At 42.7% G+C, this 20,563-nt stretch overlaps 1 protein-coding gene across 1 annotated transcript; it reads right to left on the bottom strand.

Annotated features, from left to right (window-relative positions):
- Positions 1-2,234: 2,234 nt before the first annotated feature.
- On the bottom strand, positions 2,235-18,683 carry ppp1r9b.S (protein phosphatase 1 regulatory subunit 9B S homeolog). Its single transcript, XM_018238072.2, has 10 exons — positions 17,241-18,683; positions 9,839-9,971; positions 8,804-8,924; positions 8,409-8,513; positions 8,035-8,170; positions 7,488-7,643; positions 7,348-7,401; positions 6,884-7,113; positions 4,898-4,994; positions 2,235-4,287 (listed from the first exon to the last, which is right to left on the bottom strand). The coding sequence occupies exons 1-10, from the start codon at positions 18,399-18,401 to the stop codon at positions 4,234-4,236; spliced, it is 2,247 nt and encodes a 748-aa protein (XP_018093561.1). The 5' UTR covers positions 18,402-18,683; the 3' UTR covers positions 2,235-4,233.
- Between the last annotated feature and the right edge of the window lie 1,880 nt (positions 18,684-20,563).

Below are 20,563 nucleotides of genomic sequence, written 5' to 3' on the forward strand. Positions count from 1 at the left end.
TACCCCTCCCTATAACTCCTCCTATTGCTCCATATAACCCTCCCTATAACTCCTCCTATTGCTCCATATACCCTTCCCTATAACTCCTCCTATTGCTCCATATACCCCTCCCTATAACTCCTCCTATTGCTCCATATAATCCTCCCTATAACTCCTCCTATTGCTCCTTATGCCCCTCCCTATAACTCCTCCTATTGCTCCATATACCCCTCCCTATAACTCCTCCTATTGCTCCATATAATCCTCCCTATAACTCCTCCTATTGCTCCTTATGTCCCTCTCTATAACTCCTCATATTGCTCCATATAACCCTCTCTTAAACTCCTCCTATTGCTCCATATAACCCTCCCTATAACTCCTCCTATTGCTCCATATACCCCTCCCTATAACTCCTCCTATTGCCCCATATACCCCTCCCTATAACTCCTCCTATTGCTCCATATACCCCTCCCTATAACTCCTCCTATTGCTCCATATACCCCTCCCTATAACTCCTCCTATTGCTCCATATAACCCTCCCTATAACTCCTCCTATTGCTCCATATACCCCTCCCTATAACTCCTCCTAATGCTCCATATAACCCTCCCTATAACTCCTCCTATTGCTCCATATACCCCTCCTTATAACTCCTCCTATTGCTCCATATACCCCTCCCTATAACTCCTCCTATTGCTCCATATACCCCTCCCTATAACTCTTCCTATTGCTCAATATAACCCTCCCTATAACTCCTCCTATTGCTCCATATAACCCTCCCTATAACTCCTCCTATTGCTCCATATACTCCTCCCTATAACTCCTCCTATTGCTCCATATACCCCTCCCTATAACTCCTCCTATTGCTCCATATACCCCTCCCTATAACTCTTCCTATTGCTCAATATTACCCTCCCTATAACTCCTCCTATTGCTCCATATAACCCTCCCTATAACTCCTCCTATTGCTCCATATACCCCTCCCTATAACTCTTCCTATTGCTTCATATAACCCTCCCTATAACTCCTCCTATTGCTCCATATACTCCTCCCTAGAACTCCTCCTATTGCTCCATATACCCTCCCTAGAACTCCTCAAATTGCTCCATATAACCCTCCCTGCAACTCCTCCTATTGCTCCATATACCCCTCCCTATAACTCCTCCTATTGCTCCATATAACCCTCCCTATAACTCCTCCTATTGCTCCATATACTCCTCCCTATAACTCCTCCATATACCCCTCCCTATAACTCCTCCTATTGCTCCATATAACCCTCCCTATAACTCCTCCTATTCCTCCATATACCCCTCCCTATAACTCCTCCTATTGCTCCATATAACCCTCCCTATAACTCCTCCTATTGCTCAATATAACCCTCCCTATAACTCCTCCCATTGCTCCATATACCCCTCCCTATAACTCCTCCTATTGCTCCATATACCCTCCCTATAACTCCTCCTATTGCTCCATATAACCCTCCCTATAACTCCTCCTATTGCTCCATATACCCCTCCCTATAACTCCTCCCATTGCTCCATATAACCCCTCCCTATAACTCTTCCTATTGCTCCAAATGCCCCTCCCTATAACTCCTCCCATTGCTCCATATACCCCTCCCTATAACTCCTCCCATTGCTCCATATAACTCCTATTGCTCCATATACCCCTCCCTATAACTCCTCCTATTGCTCCATATACCCCTCCCTATAACTCCTCCTATTGCTCCATATACCCCTCCCTATAACTCCTCCTACTGCTCCATATAACCCTCCCTATAACTCCTCCTATTGCTCCATATACCGCTCCCTATAACTCCTCCTACTGCTCCATATACCCCTCCCTATAACTTCTCCTATTGCTCCATATACCCCTCCCTATAACTCCTCCTATTGCTCCATATACCCCTCCCTATGACTCCTCCCATTGCTCCATATACCCCTCCCTATAACTCCTCCCATTGCTCCATATACCCCTCCCTATAACTCCTCCTACTGCTCCATATCCCCCTCCCTATAACCCATTGCTTGATTTTCCCTTGCAGTTCCTCCTCCTAATGTCCTTATTACCCAACATAAATCCTATTTATTTATATAATTTGTTTCCATAACTTCTAAAGTTCGTTCCAATAGCCCCCCCCGTAATCTGCTATTGCCCCATATAATTTCTCCTACTTATCATTGCCCCCCCAATGTATCATTATTAATATATGAATAACCCGTGTTAATATCCGCTATATAAATAAGGGCCAAAGTAGAACAATTAGAGTTGGTTTAATGCCAAATTTCTATTTTTGTCATGACCCATAACCCCCCAACACTTTGATCCTTGTTCCCAATAATGGACTCATAAAACTTCACATTTATACAGCCTTTCAATATTGTTTTTTTTTCTGTAACAGACCAATAAATAGACAGATAATAATTTGGCACAATGTCATTCAGCCCCCTCCCTATCGACCATTCACATCACTAGCAGCGCACCCTCACAACCCCATCCATTCTTGGCCCAAAATATTCTAGTGGCTCGCCTATCTGATTTTCCACAACCCCACCCCCCATTTTCTTTAAATGGCAAAAAAATAATGAAAATGGGATGAAATGAAAATGGGATCTTGTCACATAAACGTTGGAACTGGAGTCCTAAAATCTGGTTTTCAGGGCACCCCCTATTCTCATATTGTCCTAGAGAAGGGTGCCTAGAACTAAGGAATACCAAGCTAGTCTAGAAATATGGTTTCTCTCTTTACATGTGAAAACCTAGAAAGTATGAAAAATTCCATTTATTTCCTTGGATTCGCTCCATAGGATGTCATGTCACCCCCAAACAGCGAACCTCCTCTGCATTCTTACAGTGGAATTTTAACACAACGGGAGGGTCATGAGAGGTGCTAGGATATCTGGGGCAGCCGGATACCAAAAGTTTAGATTCCCAATGAATTAAAGAAAAAAAACCCATCATATGCAAATTGCTTTAGACAATGTATACATCATCCAAAACTTGAATTCAAAGGAGAACAAAGCAGTGTTCATAAAACTGATCAAATCAAGGAATTCTTCTAGATTTTATGACCCAGTTCCAAGGTTATATTGAAAAAAAAAACACCTTTATAGGTGGCAAGAGGGAAATCGGTCTGAACGGTCTTTTTTTTCATATTTGGTGTAGGTTTCCCTTTATCTATCCAGCAGTAAAGATGGATGCCAGCAATACCATTTGCGGGACGCATTCAATTCAGAATACCCGCACCTGCATTGTGGTTGGCATACTTTTCATGCAGGTGGCAAAGTCATAGGTAGATACTGGCTCACATTTCTACAGAGTTATATACAGCTGTCATCGACGTATCTGAGTTCCCCCGAAATGGGGTTGTGTGTCCATGTGTATATATTTGATGACACACACACAACATAACTTGTGTATCTTTTAAGGGACTTACCCTTGCGGTGGTCTGTCCGGTATGTGTGAGTGTGTATTCATATGTATTAGATGTGTACCTATAGGTCTGCATGTGTGTTGGCATATCCTATATTCATTTTAACACACAATACAGCACAGCCACAGCTAACTACATTTCTACACACATGTCAGACACACGTTTTTAAGTTACACGCGCCCAGCCTTACACACTACCTGTCATTCTGGCAATGCTCGGCTCACTCACTCTGTGAGTGCAAGGGTAGGAAAGGGAGGCGCTACAGTATAGAGATAGAGAGAGGAAGAGGATGGTAAGTGCCAAACAAACCTTGCATTTGATACCAAGGCAAGTAAGAGGCACAGGCCACCAGCACAGACACAGCACAGAGACACGCAAAGTCCCAGGTAAAGGGCCACAGTTCATTGCTTAGGCCTCTATGGGGGCCTTAAATATCCAAGCAATACAAGGGTCCCAAAGTCATTGCAAGGCCACCATAAGATATAGGCCACAAAGCTGTCAATTGACAAGGACCACAAAACAACTGTGTAAAACATTCCTATGGCCACAAGAAGAGGCAGGCCAAAGTGGCGCTGTCAAATGAACTGCGCAGCCCACTGGGACTCCTTGTTTGTCCAGTAAGAAGATCATGAAGAACCAGGAGTCCAGGTCCCAATAGAAAGCTGCCTCGTTCCACACTTTAATAACAGGGAAAGTAAATGAGCAATGGAAGGCAGAGATTGTCCTTAGTTCTCTCGACGGGCAAGGAGAAGAGGAAAGTTGAGATCCTGCAGGTGGAACAAGCACCACCAACAATTGTGCCCCTACCCTTATAATACAGAATCTAGGCGGTGGTGTTTGACTGGAGAGTCATAAGCTTCTTCTCTAATTCAGAAACCTAATGGGATAGAAAAGAAGACACATTATGAAAGGCAATATGACTATGCAGATTTTCATTCATCCAGGTCATGGTATATCTAATACAAGTAATTCAAAAATAAACAAGAAGAAGAAGCTGCTCGGAAGAGAAGTGAAACGTCTTCAATAAGCAAGTCCAGTTGTTTATTTTTGAATTACTTGTATTAGATATTATGAAAGGCATATAAGTATTTCAGTCAAGAGTTGAAACCTTCCTGAAGTCCTTGGTGTTCCTGGAGTGAACTGATCCCTGCATATCTTCAAGTTGTTTTGTAAATGTGCTAAAATATGACCTACTGGAAATCCTTTAGGTTACTCTACTTAAAATGTTAAGGAAAGCAATCTCTGTATGGGTCTCCAAATGATCTAAAATCAGTATGTCCAATATGATTGGTGAAACCAGGCAATTTCTGGCCATCCTATTCCATGGGAGCTAACTTGGGCAAGCTGGCAGTGTATGGAAAGCTTTAGGGATTGTGTTGTTCTACAATGAGATACTAAATAGAGTGAAAAAGAGGCAAGATGTACAGATACTGAAGGACAGATAATTCTAAACAAGAGGATATAGATAAATGAAGCCAAAGAATCACCTTCTCTTGTAGCCTCTGGATCTCGGAAGCATGCACAGTCTCAACCTCCTCCAGTGTTTGTTTCTGCATCTCTTCTTTCTTCACGAAGTCCAGCTCCCTGTGGGCAAAAAAGGTGACAACGTTTATAGATAGAATGGATTAGATAATAAATGTGAGATGCAGAGCCGATACACTTGGCAGGTGCAGTGGGAAGACAATGAGCTAGAAGGAGTGGCAAATAATTGGTTTATGCGATGCTTTCATGTTAGTATGTGGGTAGATAGAAAAGAGCTGGAGTGGTTGCTGGGAAGGACTGTCAATAAGAAGAACAATAAAAAGTAGAAACAATCTAGTAAAGGAACCTGAGTGAGAGGGTGGTGGTAATTATACAGTAGTAGAGAGTAGGCAGAGAGGATTTATGCAGATGGTTGAGATAGAAAACAATTGTTAGCATGAGGAATAAAGATTGGCTACATAAAACAAATCAAATAAATAATGGAAGGCACACACCTGACGTGGAAAGGTGGTGACTACAAGGAGAAGCTGGTTGACAATGTATTGGGAGCTTGTAGTGGCCAGACAATGGTGATAATTTTGGGAGACAAAGACAAGAATGTACATATGCTTTGAGAACTAAGTGATAAAGGATAGAGATGGATATATTAGAGAGACAATTTGGTTGGGATTTGGAGTCATAGTTTAGAGACCTAATTGTATGGAGTGTATAGACTTTAACGCGATGGTTGAGAAAGATGGAAAGGTATCAAAAATAGAATGATGGTGAGGACCTGTCTAAAGGATGTTATGTTAGGTTGAGCCATAGAAGGCTTCATTTCTTCTGCCTTTACTTTCCCTTTTCTTACACCTGCAAACTCATTTGTCCCAGTTTCAGGCCATTACCCAGATAAGGGGCTATTCAAACCGGCCTCATCATTTTCCATGTGTCGGATCGTTGAATTCACTTGGTATTTTAGTCCTTGTCCTAGAAAGTCCATCTTCCTATTCCAGTTATTGATAATTAAGAAAGAAGCATTTGAATAACGAGGATCGGAAATGGCGGTACTGTGGATAATATATGTGACTGAGGTCCTTGCCATTCCTGCAGGAAACACCCACTCTGTTGTCATTTGCATTGAGCCAACATTGTACATTTTGCTCTCCTTCCCTGCCGCTCCTATCCACCCATCTTTCTTTTTTTAAACAGATAGCAGAAGCCGGGTTATTTTAGTGAGTGGGGATATTCTGGATTTCCTGGCTGACTCATCAGTAGCAGGCTGGGTATTTGTTACAGAAACTCTTGGGCCCCCCATGTTAGACCTGATCCCACAGTACGAACAGAAGCCATCTGCTTTTCTTAAAGGTGCCTGATATTCACCCAGTCTTCCATATGAGAAGACCCTTAGCCATTCTTGACGCCCTTCATTCTTGTCCTCATCTATAACATACTCAGTCTATGCCACTGTTTAGGGGCCCTAACATATAAGGAGCTATGTCTGGTGGGCTGCCATGCTAAGTTTGGTTCTTCCCAGATATTAATTACACATTTTCATCTCAAATATAATTGCATGGTCCTACTGGAAGCTTCTCAATGTAATAGTAATGCCTTTTAACAGGAAATATAACTGCATTATGAAGCACCATGGAGATCCAGCCTAACAGGAGAAACTCATTTTTGGTTTCAACCAAAAACCGTAGTATCCTTATTATATTAGCCATCTAATGGCATTGCCTACAGTACATGATGCTGTTCTGTTAAAGTCTGTAGGAACCTTATCTGTGTCTAGTTGATGACCTCTCATGACCAAATTGCATTTTAAATTTTAGCATGGTGAGAGGGAAGTAAAGACCAGCTGCAGGCTGTCTCAGGACACCACTTTCTAATAGATTAACCACCAAGTATTAAAATATGAAATAAAGGTTAAGGTATAAGGGAAAATGAGAAATGAAAATGATACTAAAAAAAACAAGTACATTGGAAGGTTTCTTCTGGGTTTATGGACTCCTTACTTTTGCTGATAGTCCTTGATGAGTCTTTTTGCTTTGCCATACTTGCGCTCCAGTCCCTGGTGCTGGGCTTGTGTCTCCTTTAAGTGTTCATCCACCGCTTGGCACAAATTCTGAGCCTCCATCCAATACCCCTGCAGTTTCTCCACACGTTCCCTGTTCTCCTGAACACTTTGCTGCAACTGAGCCTTTTCCACCCTCCAACGAGAACGTTCCTGCTCAAGACCTGCCAGCTGCAAGGAGAAAGTCTATTAGATAGCTGTACATGATAGGACATACAAACAATAAGGAGTTTCAGTTGGCAGGGCAGTCATAGATCTTGAAAATGGACCAGGAACAAGTCAGATCTTGGGAACTATATGTTTGTTTGGGAATGCTGGTTGAAAAAGTGGGTAGAAAGTAGTTGCAACATGGAAGATGCTGGTAGAAATGACACAATTTTGTCCATGGAGATATTGTTCTCTCACCTTTCTTTTTAGTTGTTTAATTTCAGCCTCAGTCACTGCATGTTTGATCTGCAACTGTGGAAGGGAACACAAATTACTTGATATCTAGTCTGGAATTCCACCTAGTTAATGGCCTTCTTTTGGATGCCAGAGACAGTTACCTCTTTAAATTTGTGCACCAGCTTCTCAGGATCCATCTCCACTGGGGACAGTGCATCCTCACCTTCTGGAAGTTCAAACACTTCAATAGCCAATTCCCCGCCTGGGAACATAGGGCTCATCTCTTCATCTTCTTCATCAGTTGCATACTCCCCAGTCTGAAATATTAAGAACACAATCTTTTCTAACTCAACTCGACCTTCATATTAAAAGCAGCAAATAACTTGCTTCAAAGAAGAACCTTCCACCAACTTCCACTTCTGTCTTCAAGAGTTTCCTATTTAGTACCACTATACCTTTGCCTCTGGTTACTGCATTTTTGTAATAATCCCACCGTTATTGTACCAGTGATATTCAGGCATCTCTTAGGATGATTGTATATCATTACTTCCAACCCAAACATTTCCCTGCTACTTGTTGCTTCCATTAAGCTGGATGGAGTTCTATTTAGTATCTCAGTTGTCCTATTTACATTTCAATGTAAGAAGTTCGCCCATGGGTCTATAACTCCTACTCACTTTTCACTGCCTTCTAGTTTACCATACTCACCTCTTCATCATCCTCATTGCACTGATTATATCGCTGTTCCATATTCTCCCTCTGCCACCTTTCTTGATCCAAAGTCTGTTGAATCAGCTGGGCCACCTCACTTTGTTCTCCAGGCTTTTCCCGACCAATTAGAAACCTAATACAATTTTTCGCACTGTTAATAAATACATGGCTGATATCTTTCATTCAGTTGTGAACATGACTGAATGGCTATTGCTGCAAACAATCCTGTTCTTTATTTTCTTAGACAGGGTTGTTATTATTTGTAATAAGAGCCAAGATAGCAAACTATGAACTCATGGTGGGACCAGCCTATTCCATTGTGTAGTAACCAGTGGTTATTAGATACTATATGGAATTACGCCAAACCTCACCTTACACGTCCCTTTGTGTTCCTCAAGACAGAAGCAGCAAATGATTGAGTGACACCAACTAAACTGGTCCCATCGACTTCGACTAAAAGATCATTCACTTGGATCCTGGAGGATAAAAGTAAAGAGAAACTAGAAGTCAATTATGCGTGGATGTTATTGGTATGGAAATTGCCTAGTGGTGGAATAGTGAGATATATTCAGCTTTCAGTTATCCCTTGGCAGCCAATTGCTCTAGAGAAGAAGCATGAGAAGTCAAAATCCATTCTATGATATTGGGTGTTAGAGCTCAGCAGCAGTGTTGAGTTCTAACACCCCTCTGAGTGATTAAGTCCTCCAAATTAACAAGCAGAAGTGTAGTTTTCAGATATTAATAGTAACACAATTGAACACTGTACCTGCCATCTCTGTGGGCTGCTCCACCTTCTGTCACCGTCTTGACAAATATCCCCAACTTCTCCAGTCCCATGTCAGCTCCGGCTCCCATCCCGATGATACTTATTCCAAGACCCTCAGAGTCTACAGAGATACACAATGATTGGGTATCAATGGATTGTACTTGTGGACCGGGTATATAAACAGAAGAGTTTATGCACAATAACTATAAGGGAATAAATTAATTTTAACATGTGCATTGAGTACATACAGGCAGGTTAATTGGCTCCTGATGGAGTTAAACTTTGTCTGTCATGTAAGTGTTACAGGGACCTTAGATTGTGAGCTCTACTGGTGCCGAGAAGTACTTTGTGCATGTGTTGGTGCCGTATTAAGAGTAAGAAGAAGAGAAGAGGGACTTCATATGCTGGGAGTCTGTAGGGAATGAGTGGGGTATGAAGCTAAACAGGCCCAGAGAACGTAATGTTTATATAATGAGGGTCAGATATGTATTTAAATACTTTGTTAGATATGAAGCAGACTCTGTGTGTCAGTTGTGTGCCTTAAAGGGGAACTATCATCAAAAAACACCCCATATAAATATAATTGGGATAGAAAGCAGTGTCTGACTGTTGCTGTTCTCTGCAATTCTGGTTCTGGAAGCAAAGCAGCAGAAACCAGCCAAGCAACAAACCTGGGGAACTGACTTGTGCTTGAATAAGCGGATATTAGAATTTATCTACTTCCCATCATCAGATCAGCTTTTCCTTTTCCTAACAGCAACATCAGACTCTGCAAGAACAGCAAACAGGCTGGCAGGGGAATGCTCACAATGCTTTTTAATAGCGACTGTTTAAGGCCAACCAACGGAGAATGGTCCTTTTGCCTAGGTTATCTTCTACCCTGTGCTTTATATCAGGGCAAAAAGAGATTTGAACAGTAGGGAAGTGTACTGAGACATTTAGGGTCCAGTTGACAACCAAGAAACGCCTTAGAATTGAGCTGGTGGAAATCTAAATGTAGATGCATGATTCTTTCCCATTAATCTTTTGCTTTACCTTTCTCTAACTCCACGGGGAACAGTTCCAGCCTCTCCACCCGCTTCTCCAGCTCATACTCAGCCGAGGCCGCCATGGGGTCCACATCCTCGTTACGCCGGTCATAATCCTCATTGGAATACGTGCTATACACCTTAAAAAGAACGCAACAGAAAAAAGATTGTCCAAAGATAGTTCCATCTTCCATTATACATTAGAGATTGAAAACTGTGACCATGTTAATATTTCTTCATGGCCTTCTCCTGTCTATTAGGGACAATCCATATGAGTGAAGTACGTATAGTTGCCTATTGACAACAGGGTAAAATAAGTTCCATTGTTGGTATGAGAGCATTCAGCAATGGGGTTTGCCTAATAGGAAACAATTAAATCAATTTTAATGAGATGCTAATTACTTATCCGGCATGACTCAAATACATGTACACAAGTGGCTTCAGGAGATCTTATACTAGCGGGATTGGCCAAAAGTGAAGGAACCTATGAAAACAAATGATTCCTATTCAGAATAACGTAACAAATGGTCAACGGGAAAATGTATAGTCATTGTTCAGTTGATGTTGTGGAAAAATGAAAAGACTTTATAGAAACAAAATAAAAATGATCAAATCTAGCAAATTAAATGAGCATTTTTCCTCTGGAAACATGCCTAGTAATGTATCCAGAAAAAGACGTACAAATGTTCATTTATGCATATAGAAATCCACCCACGTACCCAGTTCTCCAGCTTATGGAGGATAGACCTTACCTTTTATATGCATGGCAATTTTTAAAAATAATATGACACAGGGCAGCCCACCAAGGAATACATTTCTAAAAGTGTCCCACCCAAATGGAAGACCAGGTAGAATGCATACAGAGGGGAAGGTATTTTTAGGTGCTTTGTTACCCCAAGGAATGATGATTTCCCTTGGTGACCTCAGGTTTATTGTCTGAAGGACCAGCTTGAAGGTCAGTAAGGGTGAGATATAGGTTATATGCATATCTGACGTCCTAGATGTTCATGAAATCTGGTTGGATGGCCAAAACACCAATGGTTCTCTTTATTTGTGTGATAAGCTAAGGGCCTGACCGAAGGCTGAACCTCCCTGGAGACCTTGAGCTGAAAATGCCTAGAAACCACTTATCTATTATATAGGGATTCTGAACCATTTTAAAGAGCGCCTTTAAAAAATCGAATAGATCTAATAAGAACATTAAAACAATAACTTAATTTATTCATAACCAAGTATTGGGGTAAAAGAGACCTTGGCCAAATGTTGAACCTCTTAGTGGGGTTTGGGAAAAGTGCCCTAGAATTATCCCGAGAATATATTAGGCTACACACCTGATCCACTCACAGGTCATTCATTTCACCCAAACCAGCAACCAGTAAGTTCCACTGTGTCCACTCTGACCAAAGGTGGTCAGAGATTCAATCTGAAACTAACTGTGGGATTTGGAGGCCTCACCAGGCAAAGAAGAAGTCTACTGTTGTAAGGTGATGTATTAGTGGTAATGTGCTACTTGAGTGAAGGCAACACAAAGACATTACCATGTGAATTTAATTGTATCAGATAACCAAAAGGAGCTTAATTTTCCATCAATCTGCTGAGTGGAGTCAACAGGTTAAGCAGAATATTGCGGCAAAAGCATTGTGAATTGACTGGAAATGTGATGATCACATATATACAATTAGGTGAGTAAACACGTGGGGGAATGGGGAGGTTGCAGAATCGTAGATTGGATTTGGCAGGTATCTGGATTAAGGAGGGGAATTTCTCTAGCAATATTTTTAAAATAATAATAAAAAGTAATTTCCCATGGCTAATGAACAATAGTGTTGGGTAAAAAGGTCACTCAAAATGTCTATGTGTAGTGGATATAATATAATGGTGTTGTTACATTTGTGAATTATTAGATGTTACTGACTGTGAGCTGAGTACAGTAAGAAGAACAAAGTCTTAGCCTAGTGGGACCCCTTCTAGAGAGCCCGAGGGTTGAAGAGCAGCTTTCACCCGCAAAAATACTGTAGAAGTACATTGTTCTTTTGGTTGAAGGCCTTCTAGCCCTTCAGTATACCTTCTGGTATCTGTGACCCAGTCACCCAGATGGGACAAACGATTTCTGGCCTTGACAGCAGGAGGATAACTGAGGGGTGCTATACTGAACATGGTAGTGGTCTACAGGATCCAAGGCAGCAAAGAAATCGAGAAGGTTTAAAATGTAGCTTTGCCCTTCGGCACGGTTATTTAAACATAGTAGATTGTAGAAATTGTAGTGTCACTTGATCAAGCAGCAAAGAAATGTACTTAAAAAGAGGAAGGCATCTTCTTCAGCAAAGAGGAAAAAAGAAAGAGTGTGGGGTGTGCAGAGCTGGAGGGGCGGCTGGTGGTGAGAGCAAGGTTGTGGGTGTGATTGCTTTTCTCCTTAAAATATACTGTGAGCTGTGAATCAGGGCAAAGAAAATGTTAGAAATGTAGGAAATTCAACTATATCTACTTGGCAGCAGCAGAGACGTCAACCAACCCCATGTTGATTTGACATCTCTGAAATATACAGTGTTGTCAACATGAATGTGCAGTGGAATCATTTTAATTTTATACAGAATTTTCTCCAGTGGATTTTTTCTTAGATAGTGTAGTGATCGATAGGGCCTTCTGTCTACCAGAAAACCTAAGATCCAGACCTACCCTTACAAAAATGCTAAATGTTATGGGCCTTACCTATGATGAATATAAAAAAGGACAGATTTTTTCCTTAGTTGTGCCCAGTAGTGCCTACGCCCACCAGTAGATCACCTGGTGCTCTAGCAGGCTAGTTCCATAAAGCTTCAGTGCAACACAGAGTCTGCTCAGCTTAGCAGGGCCAGACTGACAAGGACAAGAGGGAAGGATAGATGATAATATGAAAAGAATAGAGGCTGAGTGAGAACACGAGACTACGATCCAAGGTTTTCTGGTGGGCCCCTGGCATTCCGTCCGACACTGTGGAACTCTCAAGCTCAGCCCACGATAACAACATCTGGACAATGGATACTCAACTGAGACAAGAAGCTAGAACAACAGAGGAACGTGGGGCTCATCTCAAGGGCCTCAACTTTTTCTTTTCATACAGCAGCTCTTCTGCAAAGTTACACTTTTCTATAACACAATTATTATTATTATTATTAGCCTAAGCCAATGATCCCCAACCACTGGCTAACCACCAAACCCCTTGGATGTTGCTCCTAGTGGCCTCAAAGCAATTTTTTATTTTTGAATTTCTGACTTGAAGGCAAGTTTTGGTTGCATAAAAAACAGCTGTAGGATTCCAGTCAATATAGGGCCTATCAAATAGCCAATCACATCTCTTATTTGGCACCCCATGAACTTTTTGTGTCTGTGTAGCTCTTTTTACATTTGAATGTGGCTCATGGGTATAAAAGGTTGGGGACCCCTGGCCTAAGCTATGTGGGAATGGAATCACTATGCCTATCTCTATATATCTATATCTCTCCAGTATCATGATAACCAGTAGAATCATGAAACATCTGTCATACCACTGGCCGGCTGACCTGTCAATCAAATTCAGTAAATGTATTGCATTTATCACAGAGATGATTTCACCATGGTCACATGGGTGAAGAAAAGAGAGGTTTTTATGTTCAACGTCAGCGTCGGTGTCACATGCTAGTGACAAGATCCCCATGGGCTACTCAGTTGCAAGGGTGGCTTAGTATAGTGCCACCATGTGGTTACCCAGAAAGCAGGTCCAATACATAGAAATATTGAATTTTTCATAGGTGAATAATGGAAAGTGGACATATTTAGATCACATTGGGACCCTACTGTAGCCTGGGTCTGTATATGTTTTATTGATATCAACGGCACAGTCTGCGGACATGGTTTACAATGGGAGGGAGAGCACTTTTAATGCATGTCATAGAAAGAATTTGCCCTGGCTCAAATCTTTGCCAAATTCTACATCTATTGGTCCGCAGATTGGACTTCTTTGTTTAACGTCCTTGAGAGAAACCGCTAATGCTCTGGTTCTTAAGCCTTCCCTTGGGAGCCGCTAACGGTGCTCCGTTCCAGCATGTCCCCAGGGAAAGATGAGAAGGCTATTGGATTGGTAAATTTGACACGTTTTGCCGTTCTGCTGAATGAGTTGGAAAAAAACTGGCCTGTTATGGAACTACAATTCCCAGCATCCCCCAAAAACCTTCCCTTGACAGCAGCTGGTTTATCAATGCGTCCTGCATGGCTGCACTGAGACTGAAGCAGTCTGCTGCATTCATCTAAATAAACTGCTAATTCATCATCCAGGATGTGAAGTCCATGTGTTTCCCATTTAACGGTGGTAACTCTTATGTAAAGGGCCCAACAGCAAAATGAAAGGTGCTTGTTGGCCTCTCTCTCTTAGGTACAGACACTCATACCGACCCAGTCCTCCCGCTGCTTGATGCCAGTTTTATGGCTTTGCAAAGCCAAGACTGGATCGATATTTCATTGATGACTCTGGGGTTAGATAATGTCTGCGCAATACAGTCCTCGCTGCAGACCTTCTGAATATCACAGGCACTACAGAATAGATATCAATGTATTCAGAGCTTTAGAGATCAGCACCCCTGTACAGACCACACAAAATCGCCCATGTGGTGTACCTAAACTTTGTGGCACCCTATTATTAAAGGGATTCTGTCATGGTGTCGTTTTTATTTCTAAATTACACTGTTCACACTGCAAATAATTCGCTCTACCATATAAAATTTTATTCCTAACACAAAAAGTGTATTTTTTTAGTTGTAATATTGGTGTGTAGGTGCATCTCAGGTAATTTTGCCTGGTCATGTGATTTCAGAAAGAGCCAGCACTTTAGGATGGAACTGCTTTCTGGCAGGCTGTTGTTTCTCCTACTCAATGTAACTGAATGTGTCTCAGTGGGACCTGGATTTTTACTATTGGGTGCTGATTTTAGATCTACCAGACAGCTGTTATCTTGTGTTAGGGAGCTGTTATCTGGTTACCTTCCCATTGTTCTGTTGTTCGGCTGCTGGAGGGAGGGATGAGGGGGTGATATCACTCCAACTTGCAGCCCAGCAGTAAAAAGTGATTGAAGTTTATCAGAGCACAAGTCACATGACTGGGGGCAGCTGGGAAACTGACAATATGTCCAGCCCCATGTCAGATTTCAAAATGAAATATAAAAAAAATCTGTTTGCTCTTTTGATAAACGGATTTCAGTGCAGAATTCTGCTGGACAGCACTATTAAAGTAAAACTATACCCCCAAAATAAATACTTGAGCAACAGATAGTTTACATCATATTAAGTGACATATTAAAAAATCTTACCAAACTGGTGTATATATTTAAGTAAATATTGCCCTTTTACATCTCTTGCCTTGAACCACCATTTCGTGATGGTCTTTGTGCTGCCTCAGAGATCACCTGACCAGAAATACTGCAGCTCTAACTGTAACAGGAAGAGATCACCTGACCAGAAATACTGCGTCTCTAACTGTAACAGGAAGAGATCACCTGACCAGAAATACTGCAGCTCTAACTGTAACAGGAAGAGATCACCTGAGCAGAAATACTGCAGCTCTAACTGTAACAGGAAGAGATCACCTGACCAGACAATCCTGCAGCTCTAACTGTAACAGGAAGAGATCACCTGACCAGACAATCCTGCAGCTCTAACTGTAACAGGAAGAGATCACCTGACCAGAAATACTGCAGCTCTAACTGTAACAGGAAGAGATCACCTGACCAGAAATACTGCAGCTCTAACTGTAACAGGAAGAGATCACCTGACCAGACAATACTGCAGCTCTAACTGTAACAGGAAGAGATCACCTGACCAGAAATACTGTAGCTCTAACTGTAACAGGAAGAGATCACCTGACCAGACAATCCTGCAGCTCTAACTGTAACAGGAAGAGACCACCTGACCAGAAATACTAAAACTCTTCACTGTCACAGGAAGTGTGGAAGCAAAAGTCAGAACTCTGTCTGTTCATTGGCTCATGTGACCTAACATGCACGGTTTCTTTGGTATGTGCGAGTGCACCGTGAATCCTACGATCCCAAGGGCCGCCTTTATTTTTTATTAAATGGCAGTTTTCTATTGATGATTACCCAGTGGCACATACTACTAAAAAAGTATATTATTATGAAAATGTTTTTTTACATGCTGCAGGGTTTTACACAGGAGCTGTTTATGCAGTATATTTTTATAGAGACCTACATTGTTTGAGGGCAGGGTTGGATTGGCCCAGCGGGACAACAGGAAAAAACCCGGTGGGCCCCTGCTGGCCCAGACCCCCTCTCTCGATCTTTGTGCATGTGCGTGGATCCTTTTGCGCATGCGCAGCGTTGCAGTAGAGGATCCGGAGGGGGGCTCTGGGCAGGAGTCCCGGTGGGCCCCGGGCCCCCCAGTCTAACCCTGTTAGAGGGGTGTAGTTTTCCTTTAACCAATGCATTGTGACATGTTTTCCCATGACAGTATCCCGTTAATATATACACTAAGACTTTCCGAACTGAAGGGCCACACTGACATTGTGTCGCCATCTTTTATTTCTGTCATTATCCTGCTCGTCTGTCCCCCACTCTTCCTACTCCCAACAGGGCCTCGCTACATAAAGGGCCCTATTTGCACCCCACCGTTCAAAGACAGTTGTCAGAGGGGCCCCCCTGTAGCATTTCTTCTATTGTATTACTGACGTGGTGTGATTCCTGCTCGCTGCACTGTAGCCTTGTATAGATTACGGGGATTACAGAATACAGAATGTAACCGCCGGGCATTGCTTTGCATTGTTCATGACAGAAATGGTCCCCTCTGAGGCACATCTAATGGTACGCTCCACTGGGCAGGATACACCTGCAAATTCCACATGGATTTAATGTTATAGAATCTCTGACGTATATATGTGTGTGTGTGTGTGTATATATATATATATATATGGCTCAGCTGTGACAGTGCAGTGGGGTGATCATGACAGAGGGATCAGTATAGATCTCTCATAACAGGAAGTGAAGGGGGATTCCCTTCCCCCACACACACTCTGTCACTGTCCCCACAGCAGCAGCAGCAGGAAGTGTCACATTGTCACACACTTCCTTCGTTCTGTCAGCTGAGTGTGTCTGAGCAGCAGTGGGTGGGGGAGGCATTTACACTTACCAACATGGCAACAATGTGATAAAGATAAACAATATCTGCAAATGGAGGATTATCCCTCTCTGCATTCGTGTCTCGTCCCACCCCGTGAGGTAGCGCCAGGCCACGCTTAAAGGATTCTGGGATTTTTTTTAGTAGCCTACCTTTCATGGCTGGGCTCAACAAATATCAGACTAAGGAAAGAAGGATCGGCTAGAATAGTAGGCGTCCACTGTAGTCCTATCTAAACAAGAAAATGGCACCTGGGCCTATATGGGTCGGACTTACCTTAATAGGGGCTGTACTAAAGCGTATTTTCCTCGTTTGCACTGGCTCCTCTTCTTCAGACAGACCCTCAATCTCCTGGCAGCTTGTTACGGCCTCATAAAACCCATCCTCATCTTCCTCCAAGCCACTGCCCCCAGAGTCCTCCCCAAGTCCACTGTAAGCGCTGAGCTCTATGACTTCAACCTCAGACCAGTCTTCCCTTTTATAGTCTTCTTCAACGGTTTCTGCTTCAGCATCTTCCTCCAAGTCACCCTCCCGCGCTGTCACCCCCTTGACCTCTGAACCCCCATTTTCAGTTCCAGTTTTGATCGGTTTCTCCTCTTTTGCTGCCACAGTTTCATTTAATGCATCTGTTTCTGACTCCCCACTTTCTTCCACCTCCACCGGCTTGATTTTACAGATTTCCTGAACCGTGCCAGGCCTTTGGGGCCCATCAGCCGCCTTTACGGTGGTTTTCTTGTCAGTGTCAACGTCCTTGGTTACCTCAGGCTGGAAGAGTCTGGTACGCCGGCTGGTTGGACCCTTGGTAGGAATTTTGTGAAGGTTGTTGCGGAGGTCTGCGTTCTCAAAGACAGCACTTAACTGGCTTACTGTTGGCGACACGGCGTCCGTGTCCAGCCTATCAAGCGACTCTGTGCTCCCTCCAAACCTTACTACTACGTCCAGTTTTCGATCCTGGAACCCTCCTCTCTCTTTGCGCAGGAAGATACGATTGGTGGTCTCCTTCTCTTGGAGGTTTCTCTCGAAGACCCGGCGGGCCTCCTGCAGTTTGGAAGGTGGCCTGTCCGCAGGGGTATCAAAGTGGCTCACCCTCTCTGAAACACTGGTACCCAGCTTCAAAAGGGCGCTGTGGTTGACATTCTCGTTTAGGCTGCCGGCCCGCGGCAATGTCAGTTTTGATGGCTTTTCCTTGGCCTTTGCACTGTCCACCTCTGCCCCCCCTGGGGTTGTCCCCATTTGTAGAAACATGTTCTTGATTCGGTGAACATTGGACCCGTATTTGCATCGCAATTTGCGGTTCTCCTCAGATTCTGACTCTGAGAACCCATCTTGGCCAGAGCACAATGTCTGCACCCCAACTTCATAAGCATTCCGATGAGGGGATGAACTCCTGGGCCCACCACCTGGGTTCTTACCCTCCGTCTTCATCATTTTGAACATATAGGATGTGGATACCCAGATCTCATAGTCCTCTTCTTTCCTCCTCCTCCTCCTCCACCACCAATACCGCTACTCCTCTTTCTTTGCTCCTCTCACATCAAGCCGCTGTCTCTGCCAGGAACATCTTCTGTTCTCTTTAATGGAACAACGGAACAATGTAGCGGAGCGATGGAGCAAAGTCACCCACCATATCACTGTAGCTGATGCATCCTGGCCTAAGCTAGCATCACGAAAAGCAACATCCTCCTTCCTCCTTTCTCTCACTGACCCCCCTCCCTTTCTATCACTCCCCCTCTCACTGCTCTCTCCCTTTTTTCCTGCCTTCTGTGATGTGGAGGGTCTCCCGCAGGGTCCTAAAGAGAGAAGGGTTGGCAGATCTGAATAAATCGCACACACACACACTGAGAAAGGGATTTTAAAGGAAAAACCAGAATCGTTCTGTGATAATGAAATACTAGATCAAAGCAGGATTTGTATTCATTTCCAGAATGCACATATATTTGTTTGTGTGTATATTATATATATATATATATATATATATTTTAATATCTGTGTAATATTACTACACTTGTTCCACATATTAGCATGCACACAGATTGGAAGGAGATGGCTGAAATTTGGGAAATAAGGGGTTTTTGCATTTCGACAACTTCAGCCTCCCATTCGTCAGCAGATGCCTGTGCAAATCAATACCCCCCCAGGGTGTGCGGCAATTTAGAAGCATGGCAATTCTTGCTCTTGCTGTTTATTCCATGCTCCACTATGGATCCAGCAGGCAACTTTCTCATTTACATTTGTATGCTAACAGGATCGCCAGGAGGCCTAGGAAACCGGCCAGATGAGAATCTTTTTATTAATAGGATAAGGCAGGAGTGTCCTTACTTTACTAATGCGAGGTCTACTTTTAATGACGATGTTCCATTATGATCTACATCCGTAAAAGCATTGTTAGTCTTCTGTTCCATGGAAAATATTACTTGAATATTGATTTATGAGAAAATTTATATATTTAACAGACAACTATTTCTTATGTAACCTTAGCATAATGAATATGTGAAGGAAAAGCATGAAATAGGAGGTGATATAGACAAACTTTTTTGTTGACAGTGTCTTGAGATCAGCATCGGACTGGGCCGGCGGGTTGATGGGAAAAAACTCGGTGAGCCCAGCCCCCCTCCCCAATCTCCAATAAAAATTAATTTGATGCACCGGTAGCGCATGCACGTCGGCATTTGCGCATGCGCACCAGCGTTTGCACGTTTGCATGTGCGGCATGCACCCAGTTGTTTACGCATGCGCACTAGCGTGTGCCAAGACGTTTAAGCATGCGCACAGGGGGGCCCAGAGTATAGTAACCCAGGGGCCCCTCCATGTCCAGTCCAACCCTGCTTGAGATCTACTGATCACCAGCTAAAGGTCTACTGGTAGATTCCGATCTACCTTTTGGACACCCCTGGGATAATCGAGCAGAAATTTAGCTCCCAAGAAATCACTTAATCCAACATGGTCAACCTGAAACCAAGATGGAGCACTGAAGAATATTTATTATGAATGCGATATGAAAGCTTTCAGGATAACTGGGAAGTAAGTAGTCATTGACTGATGTAAGCCAGCATGCGCAGTGAGTTTTCTCTTGAAATGTTTGTGAGCACAGGGCCTCAACACAGTCCAGATCCGGTCATGGAAGATAGGACCACAGCAGGGTAGTTCTATTGCTTCTAACTGCTTTGGTTCTGCATTTGGTTCTGTGTTGAGCCCAACCAAGGCCCCCCTCTCTCTCTCTCTCTCTCTCTCTCTCTCTCTCTCTCTCTCTGTCTCTCTCACTATCATCTATCTATCAATCACTATCTATCTATCTATCTATCTATCTATCTATCTATCCATCTATCCATCTATCTATTATCTTCTATCTATCTATCTATCTATCTATCTATCTATCATCTATCTATTATCTATCTATCTATCTATCTATCTATCTATCTATCTATCTATCTATTTATCTATCTATCTATCTATCTATCTATCTATCTATCATCTATCTATCTATCTATCATCTATCTATCTATCTATCTATCTATCTATCTATCTATCTATCTATCTATCTATCTATCTATCTATCTATCACTATCTATCTATCTATCTATCTATCTATCTATCATCTA

This window comes from Xenopus laevis, chromosome 9_10S (assembly GCF_017654675.1).
Source record: "Xenopus laevis strain J_2021 chromosome 9_10S, Xenopus_laevis_v10.1, whole genome shotgun sequence".
Lineage (NCBI taxonomy): Eukaryota > Metazoa > Chordata > Amphibia > Anura > Pipidae > Xenopus > Xenopus laevis.

Excerpts from the sequence above, each read along its gene's own strand:
- ppp1r9b.S (XM_018238072.2), bottom strand. The coding sequence starts at position 18,401 with ATGTTCAAAATGATGAAGACGGAGGGTAAGAACCCAGGTGGTGGGCCC. Across the intron at positions 8,514-8,803 it reads GCAGCCCACAGAGATGGCAG|GATCCAAGTGAATGATCTTT; the intron begins GTACAGTGTTCA and ends TTTATCCTCCAG. Across the intron at positions 7,644-8,034 it reads GCAATGAGGATGATGAAGAG|ACTGGGGAGTATGCAACTGA; the intron begins GTGAGTATGGTA and ends TTAATATTTCAG.